Here is a 15,720-nt window from a genome sequence, read left to right on the forward strand (position 1 = left end):
ATCTTAATGCAGACTTGGGATGCAGCTGTGGAAGACCTTACATGGTTAAAAGAGACCAGCCTGGCCGACATGGTGAAACACCGTCTCTACTAAAAATACAAAAATTAGCTGGGTGTAGTGGCAGGTGCCTATAATCCCAGCTACTCAGGAGGCTGAAGCAGGAGAATTGCTTGAACCCGGGATGGGGAGGGTGCAGTGAGCTGAGATTGCACCACTGCATTCCAGCCTGGGAGACAGAGCAAGACTCTGTCTCAATAAAAATAAAAATAAAAATAAAAATAAAAATAAATAAGGCTGGACATCGTGGCTTATATGTGTAATCCCAGCACTCTGGGAGGATGAGGCTGGAGGATAAAATTTGAGGCCAGGAGTTTATTATTTCAACAAAAAATTTAAAAAATTAGCTGGTAATGGTGGTGTGTGCCTGTAGTCCTAGCTACTCAGGAGGCTAAGGTGGGAGGATGGCTTGAGTCCAGGAGTTCAAGTTTACAGTGAGCTATGATTGTGCCACTGCACTCCAGCCTAGGCAAAATAATAAGACTCTAATATGGTTTGTCTGTGTCCCCACCCAATCTCGAATTGTAGCTCCCATAATTCCCACATCATGGGAGGGACCCGGTGGGAGGTAATTGAATCACGAGGGTGAGTCTTTTCTGTGTTATTCTCCTGATAGTGAATAAGTCTCATGAAATCTGATGGTTTTATAAAGCGAGCTCCCCTGCACTTGCTCTCTTGCTTGCCGCCATGTAAGGTGTGACCCTTTTTTTTTTTTTTTTCTGAAATGGAGTCTCACTCTGTTGCCCAGGCTGGAGTGCAGTGGCATGATCTCAGCTCATTGCAACCTCTGCCTCCTGGGTTCAAGTAATTCTCCTGCCTCAGCCTCCACAGTAGTTGGGACTATAGGTGCCTGTCATCACGCCCAGCTAATTTTTGTATTTTTTAAGTAGAGACAGGGTTTTGCATGTTGGCCAGGCTGGTCTTGAACTGCTCTCATGTGATCCTGCCCACCTTGGCCTCCCAGAGTGCTGGGATTACAGATGTGAGCCACCTTGCTTGGCCTGTAAGACGTGACTTTGCTCCTCCTTTGCCTTCCACCATGATTGTGAGGCCTCCCCAGCCACGTGAACTGTGAGTCCATTAAACCTCCTTTTCCTTATAAATTACCCAGTCTCTGGTATGTCTTTATTAGCAGCATGAGAACAGACTAATACAGACCCAATCTCTATTTAAAAACAAAACAAATCAGGTTATTTAGAATAATAAAAGGGGTGTTGAAATTTTTAAGCAGGTATGGCAAAAGAGATCCTATTACAAGTGCTCTTACCTTGGGTCTGATGAGCTTCAGAAATGTGAAACATCCTTGAAATTATAAATTATGTGCCTTTTGCTTGGGAATGGATCAAAAGCTTTCCTCAGATTCTCAACAAGATATAAAAATTGAAAAATAAATCCCTGCTCAATTAAAAATGATGAAAAAGAGCTATTACAACTTAATTTCAATCTTTAATCCATATTTAGACAAGTTAGTGGCTAAATTTGTTTCTATTTTATCCTTTTGAAAACTCTAATACTACCTATCGTTTGCATTTAAAAGAATTTGCAATAATTTGGGTTCTCAGCTCTTCAGACTACAGGGACAAAAATACAAAAGATAATTAATGTCATTCTAAATCTTACAGATGGTAGTCCGACAAATGACATTATATTAAGCGTTTGCTAAAATATGTGTGGCTTAATTGGAAAATTAGACAGTTACATTTTCTTGTCGTGAAGAGATTTCAGCACTGCTAGTTGTATCATTCACTGCAGTGATCCCCAACCTTTTTGGCACCAGGGACCAGTTTCCACGACTAGGGGTAAGGGGATAGTTTCAGGATGAAACTGTCCCACCTCAGATCATCAAGCGTTAATTAGATTCTCATTAGGAACATGTAACATAGATCCCTTGCACACGCAGTTCACAATAGAGTTTACACTCCTATGAGAACCTAATGCCACTGCTGATCTAATAGGAGGCAGAGCTAATGCTTGCTTGCCTGCAGCTCACTGTGTGAGCCCAGTTCCTAACAGGCCACAGACTGGTACAGGTCTGCAGCCTGGGGGCTGGGAACTCCTGATTAACTGCACACGCAAAAGTTTTATACATTTAGTGGAATCACTGAAGTAAAAAGTCAGGAAGCATAAGTTCTGGTACCAGTTTTATTTATAATTAACCACATACAAATCACTTTTCTACAAAATAATGGTTAACATCTATTCCTTAATTCACAGAAATATCACAAAACCAAAATCCTTCCCACGATATATTACTATTTAGTCTAAGCTTTAATTCAAAGGTTGAGAACAACGAATTTGAGAATTTCTTTCATACATAAATTGCTTTCCTTAGTTCTGCAGATGGGTAATCTGTTTGAGATAAGCACTGTCATGTTTCAACCTTAGAGAACAAAAAGCTATCAACAAGATAGTGGTAAAGAAAATGCTAGCCAAAAAATAACACTATTGAGAAATAGGTGCGTATTAAGTGCAATACTTATAACATCTCTGATGTCAAATGACCAAAATTTAGCCTTAGGGCACTAAAGCACATTTGCCCTTTTGAAGCACATACTAGTACGGCACATTTTATTTCACTAAAAGTGATGTTAAACATGAATGTCTTGTAGACTATTTAAAGAGCCAGTCAAATGGCTAAAAAAACCATTGTTTTTTTGTTATAACTCTTTGTGTCTCCCTCTTTCCATTCTCATCTTATGATATTTCACTCAAAAATTTAGTTACCCACCCCGAAACACATTTCTCTCCCTTCTGCCAGGGTGTAAGAAATGTTAGCATTCTGTCACTAGAAAATAAACACTGAAGAGGAATTAGCATGTTAATGAACAAAGATTAAGGAAGGTAATACTAACAGGATAAAGGAAAATGTAGACCATAAGCATCTGGTCATTCATCATGTACATGTATCATGTCAACCATTATATATTAAATCTTCAAGAGGTAAGTACTTTTGCTTTAGTGTGTTTAACAATGTCAGTTTCGTGGGATTTAGTCTCTGTTCCAGGACTTTCTCTTACATTATGGTAACAGAAAAACAAAGACTGGAGCATGGTTTACAGAGAAATACAAAACACATACAAACATCATAATAAAATAGCCATTTATATCACTATTAGAGAAATATTTTAGAGAAAACATACTTTCACTAGTGGCCTCAAATGCCATCATCCACTTATGTTCTTTAACTATCAACTTTGTTTTTCTGAGATGGGATCTCGTTCTGTTGCCAAAGCTGGAGTGCAGAGACATGATCATAGCTGCAGTGAGCTATGATTATAGCTGCAGATGATAGCTGCAGCCCCCAACTCCTAGACTCAAGTGATCCTACATTCAAGTGATCCTCCCAAGTAACTGGGACTCAGACTTGGGCCACCATGCCCAGACATATTTTTTATTTTTGTAGAGATGGGGTTTTGCTATGTTGCCCAGGCTGGTCTCAAACTCCTGGGCTGAAGCAATCCTCCCACCTCAGCCCCGAGTTGCTAGGATTACAGGCATGAGCCACTACACCCAGCAACTGTCAACTTGTAATACAAAAATACCTTCAAGCTGATAATCAAGAACATTTAGTGACTTTAAAAAGCTGACAGAATATTTCCATGCTACACAAAACAGTTCTATACACAGCTTTACAGTTTTAAAGTTCTTTGCTGGCACTTGACTTTATAGTTAACACAATGACTACTGATATCAACGAAATACTGTTTTTAGCTTATATATATTTTCAAAATCAGTATTACCTCACAAAACAGTAAAGAAATATCACTTCTGCTGAAGAATCCTCTAAGATGAACACCAAAACTGTGCAGCTAAAACATATTGAGAATCATGTAAATGTTTAAGGCAATAGATAAAAATTTATACAATCCAGTGAAATTTATACATGTCCAGCAGAAAAAAGGATTATTCCTGATTAAATGAAGCATGTATCAGGTTTAGATCAACAATACAAACCTACAAAGCAAGTTACTTCTTTTTTAAGGTTTTTTGATGATTTGGTGACACAACTAGAATATAACCTTTTAGATGAAAATTGGTGACTTTGCAAATATACATTCTAAATTCCAAAATTAAAACGAAACTTCTTTTCAAACAGTAGAATCCTGGTTTGTTGTTTTTACTGTCAATGAGCTTATAGCTATTCTCTGTATTATTATAAATGAAGTCACCACTCAGTCACCCTAATACACATATGGTTTTTTTTCTTTTTTTTTTTTCCTTTTTTTTTTTTTTTTTGAGACGGAGTCTCACTCTGTCATCCAGGCTGGAGTGCAGTGGCCCAGTCTCGGCTCTCTGCAGCCTCTGACTCCCGGGTTTCAGCAATTCTCCTGCCTCAGCCTCTTGGGTAGCTGGGATTACAGGCGCATGCCACCACGCCCAGCTAATTTTTGTATTTTTAGTAGAGACGGGGTTTCACCATGTTGGCCAGGCTAGTCTTGAACTGACCTCAGGTGATCCACCTGCCTCGGCCTCCCAAAGTGCTAGGATTACAGGCGTGAGCCACCACGCCCAGCCTGCATTTTTTTCTTCATAGAAGAAAACAAAAGTAAAACTTCCCAAATTATGTTTAACTTATAACACATTTTGTAAAGACCCCTTAGGTTAACCATTTTGGAAGTCTACATTGTTCTGAAGAAAAAGATATGCTTTCAAAACACTATCTAGCAATTCCTAATCATTTTTCTATTATAAAAATTAAAATTCAAAAGTTATTGCCACAGTGCTTGTGGCAGTAAACAGAATGTAAAATGTATCAAAAGACTAAATTAGTGTCATGAAACATAAACATACTAATCAAATAAATATTGGACCCTTAGCACAGAAAATTATTAAAAGGTTGATTTGAGTGTTAAAATTTGTAACATTAAATTACCTTCGTATTTCAAACATTACTTTTTCTAAACCAAACCAGAAGTTAATCAACTTTTCCCCTCCTTTAGGAACAAAAAGGATATTTAAGATATTTTCCAAAACAGTAAAAACAACTTAGTGTTTCAATTTAGTTACAACAAACCCTGTTGATCCTGTGCATTTCACTGAGGCGCTACACGCACCCAAAAATCATCATCAGAAAGAGAACTTGAACTTCCTGACTCAGAGTCTGGCTCACTGAATCCACCTAAGTCCCATTCAGTGCTAGACTCACTTGGTATTTCTTCTTCTTCAGTGAGGAAACTCTGACCAGGTTCAAGGCAGGAAGGATAAACACGAGCAGAGAGGCAAAAAAAGTTAGAATCAAACTGCAAGAGGCCTAATGTGGTACCTATATTAATCCATTGGTCTCCCCTAATATCATATTCATACACAGTCACCCGGTTCTTTTTCCACTGTGGGGTGCGAGAGGTGATGAGCAACAATTTTTGGCCATGCTTGATAATTCTGTAGTTGTTGGTCTCTGAGACCAAGGGAATATTATTCATTTGCCTCCATTCTGCCCTAACTGGGTTGTAGACCTTCATGACTGGGATATCACAGATACAATAGATCTCCTCATTGAAGACGCAGGCTTCCTGAAAGTCATTGCGCTTCAGAGAAACGCACTTCAGCCACATATTATGGCTAGGATCATAACAGAACATGCGCTTACTGTTGAGAGCATAGAGATAGTCTCGAATTACCATTAGGTCAAAGGATAAAAAAGAATGGGGCAGTGGAGCCACCAATGCCCACTGGTTTCTCTTAACATTGTAGCATTCCACTTCCTTCAACTTAACTCCAGTAATAGGGTCTCGCCCCCCCAAAATGTAGATGTAGCCATTGAGATATGCCACATCCATGCCCTCACGACACAGCAAGCGATCTGCAAGTTGCTGCCAACTATTCTGAGCTGGTTTATACACCCAGAGGTCTGTCCTGGGCTGAGCAGCTAGATAGATGTCATGGTCAGGAGAGATACAGACAGCTAAAGTGGTGACAGTCCTAGTGTGAGCCAGACAGGTCAAAGGTGACGGCACTTTGTAAAGGTCCCCCGAATATGGATCACAGCAGAGAAAGGGATCTCTGGGGTGTCCAAAGAAGATCACCATCTCCTTGGCACACATACCCAGTCTCTGGGGTGGATTTTCTGCTGCAGATACAAGAGAGTTGCTGCTGCTACTGCTGCTGCTGCTGTTTGGCACTGGCACCAGAGACTTGTACAACAGGTCACCATAGCGCATCTGCAGGGCCCCTTCAATAACGTCCAGGCAGTACTTCTTCACGATGGGCTTGGTCAGCAGCCCTTCTAAGTAGTCCTGATCTTCTTCAGTGAAGTGCATCCAGCGCACGCACTTGAAGACTTCTGCAGCACTGGGACCCCGCTCTTTGGGAGCAGCCTCCAGCCACTGCACTGCCACATGGCACACTGTCTGCTCACTCTCCACGTCCAGACTATCCAAGCGCAGGACAGCCAGCAGCTGGGCCAGGGTCAGATCTGCTAGAGTCTCCTCCCGAATTGAACCCATGTGGCTGAGTTGCTTGAAGTTCTGAGCTATATAGGACTGGGCCTGGGATCGCAGCTTGCGATGGCCAAAGGCGTCTGCAAACTTGAGGATGGCGGTGCAGTTGGTCAGGTCAAGACGTCGGGCTAAGAAGGAGGCACAGGCTTCCCGCACATATTCCAGCTGTAGCATGTCGGAGGCCGCGTACAGGCGCTCCACGTTGGCCTCACTGAGAGACACACGACCCGTGTAGCAGTAGTCGACCAACACCTCGAAGGACTCGGCGTCCACATCGTGCATGGTCACGCTGGCCTGCTGGCTCTCGTACATGCCACCTGTGAACATGCTCTTGAAGTAGGGACATGCCGCGGCCAGCACATTGCGGTTGCAGGGGAACAGGCGACCCGTGCCAGGCCCGCTGCCAGGCGTCACCACCTCGATGGTCACATCACACAGCAGCCGCGCATCGTAGAAGGACTTGAGCTGTGCCAGCAGGGCTGCAGAATGGGCTGTGTCCTTTAATTCCTCTGGACCCGTGAAAAAGGCCGAAACTGTGGGTTTGTGAATCTTCTTGGGCCGCTTCCCACCACGGGGACTGGCTAGGCGGCGAGAGCGCGGGGCGTCTTCCCGGGACTGCATGGTGGAGATGGCGACGGGCGCTGATGGCGAGAAAGGCTGCAGGACCCGGCTCTGGCTCCTCCTCAACCTTCCCTCGCTGACGCTAAGATAGCAGCGTCTCCGAAGAGACCGCAGCACGAGCCCATTTACTGAATTCAACCCTACCCCGCAGAGCCGCCTCCCGTTATCGTTTAGACAGTGGCTGACTCACCCTCTCTCACTCCCGCGTCCTTTCTCCGCGTCTGCTCGCCTTCACAGGACCCGCTGGCTTGGAGCCGCAGAAGCCGCTACTGCAGCGTGGGCGACAATGCTAGGCGCCCAGGAGAACTACCGCTCCCAGGTTGCCTTTCGCGTCCCGAGGGCTGCTGGGACTCTCGGACTCCCGGGCCGAGACCGAGGGAAAGAATCCGCTTTGCATGTCGGGAGTAGCAGTTTGTGTAATATCGCGATCCTTCTCTGGTGTTCCTTGTTTTAGCTGACGACACTCGAGAGCGCCAATTTTCCTAGATTCGATTTTGTGGTTTGGAACTGTGGTTTTGGAATCCAGAGTAGTCGCCTCGTTCTAGTATGTATTGTTTGACTTGTCTCTTTGAACTGTTTCTTCTTTTGTAAGATGTGAACAGTAGTATTTCATAGGATTGTGTGAAGATTACATGAGTTGGTTATAGGACGCTGTTAATAAATATTTGTTGGTTTGTAGAATAATTACTCAGTTCTTAGAATATAAAGGTTCGATAAGTTTTCTTCCAGCCTTTATAAAAAAAAAAAAGGAAGCACCACTAATTTGAAATTATGAGCCTGTAGGAAAACAAAAAACCCCCCAAAACAGAAAACCTTGCAAGTTCCAGCAGAGATCTCTTTTAGGGGCGTGTGTGTGTGTGTGTGTGTGTGTAAATTACATTTTATTTTTAGGTTTACGGAAAAATTGAGCACCAGGGACAGGGAACTTCCATATATCTCTCCCCACTTCACAGTTCCCTTATTATTAACATCTTGTATTAGTGTATGTATCCATTAGAAGTGATTTTTTTTTTTTTTTTTTTTTTTTACTCACTATGCCTCTCCCTGGTACCAAAAGATAACTCAGGGTTTGTAGGATTGGTTGGCTATCGCTGGAATTAGATCCCTGGCTTTTTCACAATTGCCTGTCCTTATTTGCCATGACTAAAAGGAGACCACCTCCAGTCACCTGACTTTGAGACTTTCCTTCCATATCTGCATTTCAAAACCTGAAGTCCTCTGTAGCCACTTCTCCCACTTGGTCTCTCCAATATTCAGTACCCCTTTCCCTTTTTTACACAAAAGAAGAGACATGCTTTAGGGGGTCCTCACCCCAAAACACAATGGAAGCCAGAGGCCTGGTTGGTAATTTAGCATCCTTTTAGACCCAGTGGCTCAAGCATTTCTCCCCTTGCTTGTATGAAGTTGCTGCTCCATCAGAGCTGACTTTATTTCTAGTCATTCACTCAACCTTTACTTACCCCGTGCAGTTCAGACATTAGAAGTCACTGAGAACACCTAACACGTTTCCACTTCGGACTCACCTCCTGTGAAACCCTGCCACTGTCTTCCTCTCTCATCACTGTCCACCGTAGTCAAAACAATCAAGCCACTCTTCTTCCCATTCCCTCTGAAGGACAATCTTGTGACTGAATCACCGTCACACAGTCATTCACATTTCCTCACTCTGACATCACCAGAACTCCTCTCAGAGACCTTGATATCACCTTTGTAGATGGTTCTTACCTCAGGAGTACAAATGGGGAATTTTAAGCAGGATACACTATTGCAGATTTTCAACAACCTATTAAGTTGAAATCTCCACTTAAGTTAACATGGCCCAAATCATTGAATTCTTAAGCACTCACCCAAACTTGCATGTTAGCACAAGATAAGGGAACTAACATTTATACAGACAGCCAGTTTACTTTTGGAATTGCACGTTATTTTGGTATGCTATGGAAAGAAAGAGGTTTATGACAACTGAGGAGTACCAATCAGAACCCAACTCACTAACTTATTTAAGTCTTTTTTTTTTTTTTTGAGATGGAGTCTCGCTCTTGTCACCCAGGCTGGAGTTGCAGTGGCGCGGTCTTGGCTCACTGCAACCTCCGCCTCCCGGGTTCAAGCGATTCTCCTGCCTCAGCCTCCTGAGTAGCTAGGATTACAGACACCCACCACCATGACCGGCTACTTTTTTTTTTTTTTTTTTTTTTTTTTACTTTTAGTTGAGATGGGGTTTCGCCACGTTGGCCAGGCTGGTCTCAAAATCCTGACCTCAGGTAATCCACCCGCCTCGGCCTCCCAAAGTGCTGGGATTACAAGCGTGAGCCACCGCGCCCAGCCCCCCTATTTAAGTCCTTGCAGCTATCCAGAAATTAGCCATTCTCAAAAATCAAAGTTCACACTAGTGGCTGGACTAACAAAGCTAAAGGAAACTTAACTGGCTGAAAATATGCTAAGGTTGCTGCTTCCCAAGAAAACACCTCCTGAATCACGTGTATACTTCTCCTTGCTCAACCTACTCTAAAGACAGAAACTCTTAAGAAACTTAAGATATAACAGCTGCTAGCACCTGAGGCTGAAAAAGCAAAAAAGCAACAAGCTGGATGTTTTTTCTACTCAGATGGGCTTTGGAGACACCTAGACATCTGTTTGATTTCTCTTGGTCCCTCACCCAAAATTTATTCTGCAGCCTCCATGAGATTACACATTATGGCAAACAAAATCTTTCTCCACAAATATTGTTGGGGATGCCCTAATACTGAGCAGTTGACTTCAACTTGCCCCATCTGCCAGAAACACAATCCTAGTCAACATGTAAAGTGGGACAAGCATGAGAGTCAACTCTCTCTAGTCCTTGTTTTCATTGGAAAATATATCAACTCTCAAAGTCTTATGGGTACAAATATGGTTTAACCATAGTTGGCATGTTTTCAGCATGGTTAAAAGCTTTTCTCTGTAAACAAGCTACTATCACCACTGAAGTTAACCTGATACCAGAAAGAATTTTCCCCTCTTAGGGATCTCTGTTTTTTTTAATAACAGTGGAGGAACTCACTTCAGTAGTAAGGTTATTCAGGATCTTCAACAAGTACTTCCAATGTTACAAAAACTGCAGTCTCCTTACCAGTCCTCTGGAAAATGAAACAAGCAGGCCAGTGGTACCCTTATATTCAAACTAGCCAAACTCTTTAAGGAACTCAACCTGCCCAGAGTCTCATGCCTAATGGCCCTTGACTCTTCTATTATCCCCAATTTCTCAGCATGTACTAAATGAAACTTAATTCTTAACATGATTAATGAGTCTCTTGAAATCTCCAAACTCAATGACTCCACTTTTTCAGGATCAAGTGTAGGAAAAAATGTAGGAGCACTTTTATCCCTAATAATAACCATTTTCTCTTCCACCACTTCCCAACCAGCCTTACAAACTGCGTTCAGTTCCACACAAAGACTCTGCTCTTCTGAGGGATCTACCCAGTTGTTAATCCCAGTAATTGTTAATAATTACTATACCTCAGACCCCACCTGTTTCCCCATAGGATACCACTTTTCATGCCTTCCCCAAGGGCATTTGGACTGATTGTCTGGGACTTCAAAATATTTAAAGCTGCTATCCCACCTGTCAATGGTGTGTCCTTCTGGAATTACCTCCAAATTGAGGCAACTACAGGGAATTGGGGAAAACCTCCCAGGGATATCAATGATTCTCTTTTCATATGCACCATGAGGGCCCTTGACACCCACTATGGCATTAATACAGTTAAAAAGGATAGTTCAAAAAAAAAAGAAAAGGTAGTTCAAGCCTCTCCTTAACCTTTGTAGAAGAAAATTATACCACTTTGGCCCTAGAAGTACAGAAAATAAGTTTAAACGCACAGGTCCAAATTGTTATGGCCAATCCTACAACTTTCAACTTCCTTCTAGCTAGACAAGGAGATATCTGTGCCATAGCCAAAATCTCTTTTTGCACTTGAATAAACACAACAGGACAAGTGAATGCTTAGTTACTAAACTCAAGGAAAAGGCTAGTTGGCTTTCTAAGGTAAATTCAAATAGCCTGAGGCATGTTCTCCTGGGCAAGATTTAGAAATAGAAGACCCGGTTTTGAGCTGTATTACAAACATTACTAATTGACATAGTTTGGATATTTGTCCTCGCTCAAATCTCATGTTGAAGTGTGATCCCCAGTGTTGGAGGTGGGGCCTGGTGGGAGGTGTTTGGATCACGGGGGCGGATCCCTCATGAATGACTTGTGCTGTCTGTCCACTTGGTGATAAGTGAGCTCCCGCTTTGAGTTCCCACAAGATCTGATTGTTTAAAAATATGTGGTACCTCCTCCACCCATTCTCTCTCTCTCTCTCTCTTCTTCCCTCTCTTGCTTCCGCTTTCACCATGTGACATGCCTGCTTCCTCTTCACCTTCCACCATGATTGTAAGCTTCCTGAGGCTTCCCTAGAAACTGAGCAGGTACCAGTACCATGCTTCCTGTAAAGCCTGCAGAACCGTGAGCCAATTAAACCTCTTTTCTTTATAAATTACCCAGTCTCGGGTATTTCTTTATAGCAATGAAAGAATGGCCTAATACACTAATTATTTTCCTGTTTGTAGTCTTATACCTTGCAGTTGGGCAGTACATCATGCCCAGTCTTAAATACTACTACACAGCTATTTGTCTTCACAAATTATTATTCAACAATGTATCATGATCTGGTAGACCAAAGGGTGACTCTGCTTCCAGCTGACTTCCCACACAGAATTTCAATCTGAACTGACAATTTTACCCATGGAGATCAAGATCATGGAATTAAGAAATTCCACAAAGTTTTGTTTTCCTAAATCTCCCAACTCTTTTGTGCTCTGGGAAATGGCTTACACAATGAACCATCCTTCCTGTACGACGTAGATGACTTTCTGTCTACTTTTTCTCATGCCTACTGTAAGACTCACTGATGACCTCCCTACCTTGTTTACCTGTGAAAAGGCCAAACAGCCTTTTCATTTTTGCCTGAACCTGCTGGCAAGACCAGACATGAGTCTCCCACTTCCTGTCATTTATATCATGAATCATTGCTGAAATTAGAGCTATTAGTCCACCACATGCCCCCCTCAACCCCAAACTAGCTACACAGAGAGATAAACATTTTCTGTGCAGCTGACTGAGATGTCCCCTGTTTACAAAAACAATCCCAACTAGAAATCATTCAATTTCAAACAAGTCTACTCCTCCCTATAAACTATAAGGTAAAAGCATCTTGCCAAGCACTCTAATCTTTGAATGTGGGGTGCTCTCCCTATTGCAATAGCCTGAATAAAATCAATTTATTTGCTTGTTTGGTGGATAATGCCAAAACTTTATACCATATGCAAACTTTATACCATATGCAAAAATTAATTCAAGGTGAATATCAGTACTGTGGTGTTATTATACATATATATGTTTTCATCCATGGTCCTGGTTCATAACTTCTATAGCCCTTGTTACAGATTTTGTTATAATCTTGAGTGTGTTAGGCCTCAGGGGCAGGCCTCAGGAGACAGAATCTCTCTGACTTTCTCTAACTTTCCTTTCACCTGCCCCAAGGCAGGACTCTAATTTTCCCTCAACTTTCTGATTGTGGGTCATAAGACCTTCATTCCAGAGAGAATCCTGCCTTGTACTCTGGGGGAAGAAATGCTGATGTCATGAGGCTTCCATAAAAACCCAAGAGGACTGGGTTCAGAGAGCTTCCAGATAGCTGAACTCATGGAATTTCCTAGAGGGTGTCCTGCCTAGAGAGGGCATGGAAGCTCCGCGCCCCTTCCCTTGTACCTTGCTCTGCGTGTCTCTTCATCTGTATCCTTTGTAATATCATTTATAATGAACCAGTAAATGTGTTTATCTGAGTTTTGTGAACTGCTCCAGCAAATTAACCGAACCCAAAGAGAGAGTTGTGGGAACCCCAACTTGAAGCTGATCTGTTCCAGGCCAGGTACAGTGGCTCACGCCTGTAATCCCAGCACTTTGGGAGGCCGAAGCGGGCAGGTCACTTGAGGCCAGGAGTTTGAGACCAGCCTGGCCAACATAGCGAAACCCCATCTCTACTAAAAAAAACAAAAAATTAGCGGGGCGTGGTAGTGCATGTCAGTAATCCCAGCTACTGAGTAATCCCAGGCTGAGGCATGAGAATCACTGGAACCTGGGAGGTGAGGGTTGCAGTGAGCCAAGATCACGCCACTGCACTCCAGCCTGGGTGACAGAGCGAGACTCTGTCTCAAAAAAATAAATTAATTAAAAAGAAGTTCCAGAGGCCTGAACTTGCGGCAGGAGTGAAGGTCGCAGGGGCTGGCAGTGGGCATTCTTGAGGACTGATCCTCAACCTGTGGGATGTGACACTATCTCCAGGTAGACAGTGTCAGAATTGAAATGGAGGACACCCAGCTGGTGTGTGCTGCTTGGCGTGTGGGGGAAAACCTCCACACATTTGGTCACAGATGTTTTCTTCTGTGTTGATGATTGTCGTTGTGGTATGTGAGCAGAGGAAAAACATGGTTTGAGGGTTTTCCCAAAAGAACTACTGAACAGAAAAGCTAAAACTGTGAAGCTTCTAAAAGATAACACAGAAAACTATTTCAGTGACTTCAGGGTAAGCAGAAATTCTGTAGGAAACAAACCAACAAACCACTAATCATAAGAGAAAAAAATTTGATAAACTGAATTTCATCAGAACTAAAGTCTTCTATCAAAAGACACTGATACAAAAGGAAAACATAAATGACAGACTGGGAAAAATTTTTACTCTATATATGCACATGACAAATGACTATCTGGAATATATATTTTGAAATATTTTACCTCAAAGAATATAATATATATTTTAAATATACTTTAAAATATGTATTCCAAATAGCCATTTGTCATGTGAAATGGGCAAAAGACTTGAAAAGACATTTCCTCAAAGAAGGTATATGCACTGCTAAAAAACATGAAAAGGTCTCAACATTGTTAGTCATCAGGGGAAAGCTAATTCAAATCACAATGAAATACCATTTCACTCTCACTAGAATGGGGAAAATTTTAAAGACTAACAATACTACTTGATTATGTGAATAATACTTGATTATGTGAATAATACTTGATTATGTGAAGCAACGGGAATTCTTGTACATTAATAGTCAGAGTATAATTGGTATGTTCACAATAGAAAATGGCCTGGCAGTTCTTTTACAGTTAATTAGTCAACAATTTCAACCTTAGGATTTGCCCAAAGAAAATAAAAATATATGTCCATAAAATGACTCATACAAGAATGTTCACAGTAGCTTTATTCATGATAGCCAGAAACTGGAAACTATTAAATACCCATAAACAGAAGAATGAATAAATAAATTGTGGTATATTCATGCAGTACAATACTATTAAGAAAGAAAATGAAAGAACTTTTGACTCACACGAAATGTAAATGAGCTTCAAACATTTTATGCAAAGCAAAAGAAGCCAGATATACAAGAGTACTTACTGTATGTATGTGAAATTTCAGAACAGGGAAAATAAGGTACGGTAAATAAAAATAATAATAGAGTCTGTCACTATTGGGGCAGCAAGTAGGGGGATGGATTGCTGGATCGACCGGAAGGGAACATGAGGAAACTTTCAGAAGTGATGGGAATGTTCTTTTCTTAATTGGGCTGGCAGTTACATAGTGTATACAATTGCCAAACCAACTGAAATGTATTCTTCATATCTATGCATTTTATTTACTGTAGATTATACCTCAAAAGAATACAACATCAATTTGCAAAAATTGTTCTTAGTGTAAATTTTATTATTTTTCTTAATAGTTTATAATATATATATTGTTAGGGTGATTAGGAATTTAAAGCCAACATTGTTCTTCATATAGCAAATGACAGCAATTCCTAGTGCACAGGATGATTAAAGGGTTAAATGAAATAAATAGAAATTATTTAGAGTAGTGCCTGGCATACAATAAGTTTTTAGTAAATTATTTCCTTTATGATTGATTACACATATGGTCAAAATTAACTATATATACTACCTGTTCTATTTTCTCTGAAATAAACAAGTGCAACCAAGAAGCCTTATTGACTGATCTGCTGCCTAAGGTATTCGAGTACTTTGGTTTAGATCTTACCCTCTACCTCTCAAATTTTTAAACTCTGAATTCCCTCTTCTTTTCTGCATTTAAAAATGAAACTCTGGTCCAGGAATAGAAATAAGCATGTCATTCTGTCCTAATATGTTTTAGAGCAAGGGCTGTGTATAATCTAGAGATGGTATACAAAGTCCCATCTAAATTGAATAGTCTGTTTGATTATCTGAGTGTGGAGTCCTAATACCTCCCCAGACCTACAAACACTGTAAACTAAATCCTGTACCACAGTTAGTGGTATTAAAATGGAAAACTATATATTTTTAAAGAGGGTTAGATGAATTCATTTGTGTCATTGTTTCTGTAGACATGGATATCCACAGTATGGTGATAAGAACCATACATAATGTATAGTAAAGTTTTTCTCATTTCAGTGTTCTATTTTAGATAACATAGATAATTAAAAATATGATTTTATATGTTAAGAACATATCTGAAAAAATGAAAAATGCCAATTTACAAAATTCTAC

General features: G+C 41.2%; 1 protein-coding gene across 1 annotated transcript; it reads right to left on the bottom strand.

Annotated features, from left to right (window-relative positions):
* Window positions 1-2,185: 2,185 nt before the first annotated feature.
* On the bottom strand, window positions 2,186-7,630 carry KBTBD6 (kelch repeat and BTB domain containing 6). Its single transcript, XM_008958745.5, has one exon. The coding sequence runs from the start codon at window positions 7,113-7,115 to the stop codon at window positions 5,091-5,093; it is 2,025 nt and encodes a 674-aa protein (XP_008956993.2). The 5' UTR covers window positions 7,116-7,630; the 3' UTR covers window positions 2,186-5,090.
* Window positions 7,631-15,720: the final 8,090 nt, after the last annotated feature.

Source organism: Pan paniscus, chromosome 14 (genome assembly GCF_029289425.2).
Source record: "Pan paniscus chromosome 14, NHGRI_mPanPan1-v2.0_pri, whole genome shotgun sequence".
NCBI lineage: Eukaryota > Metazoa > Chordata > Mammalia > Primates > Hominidae > Pan > Pan paniscus.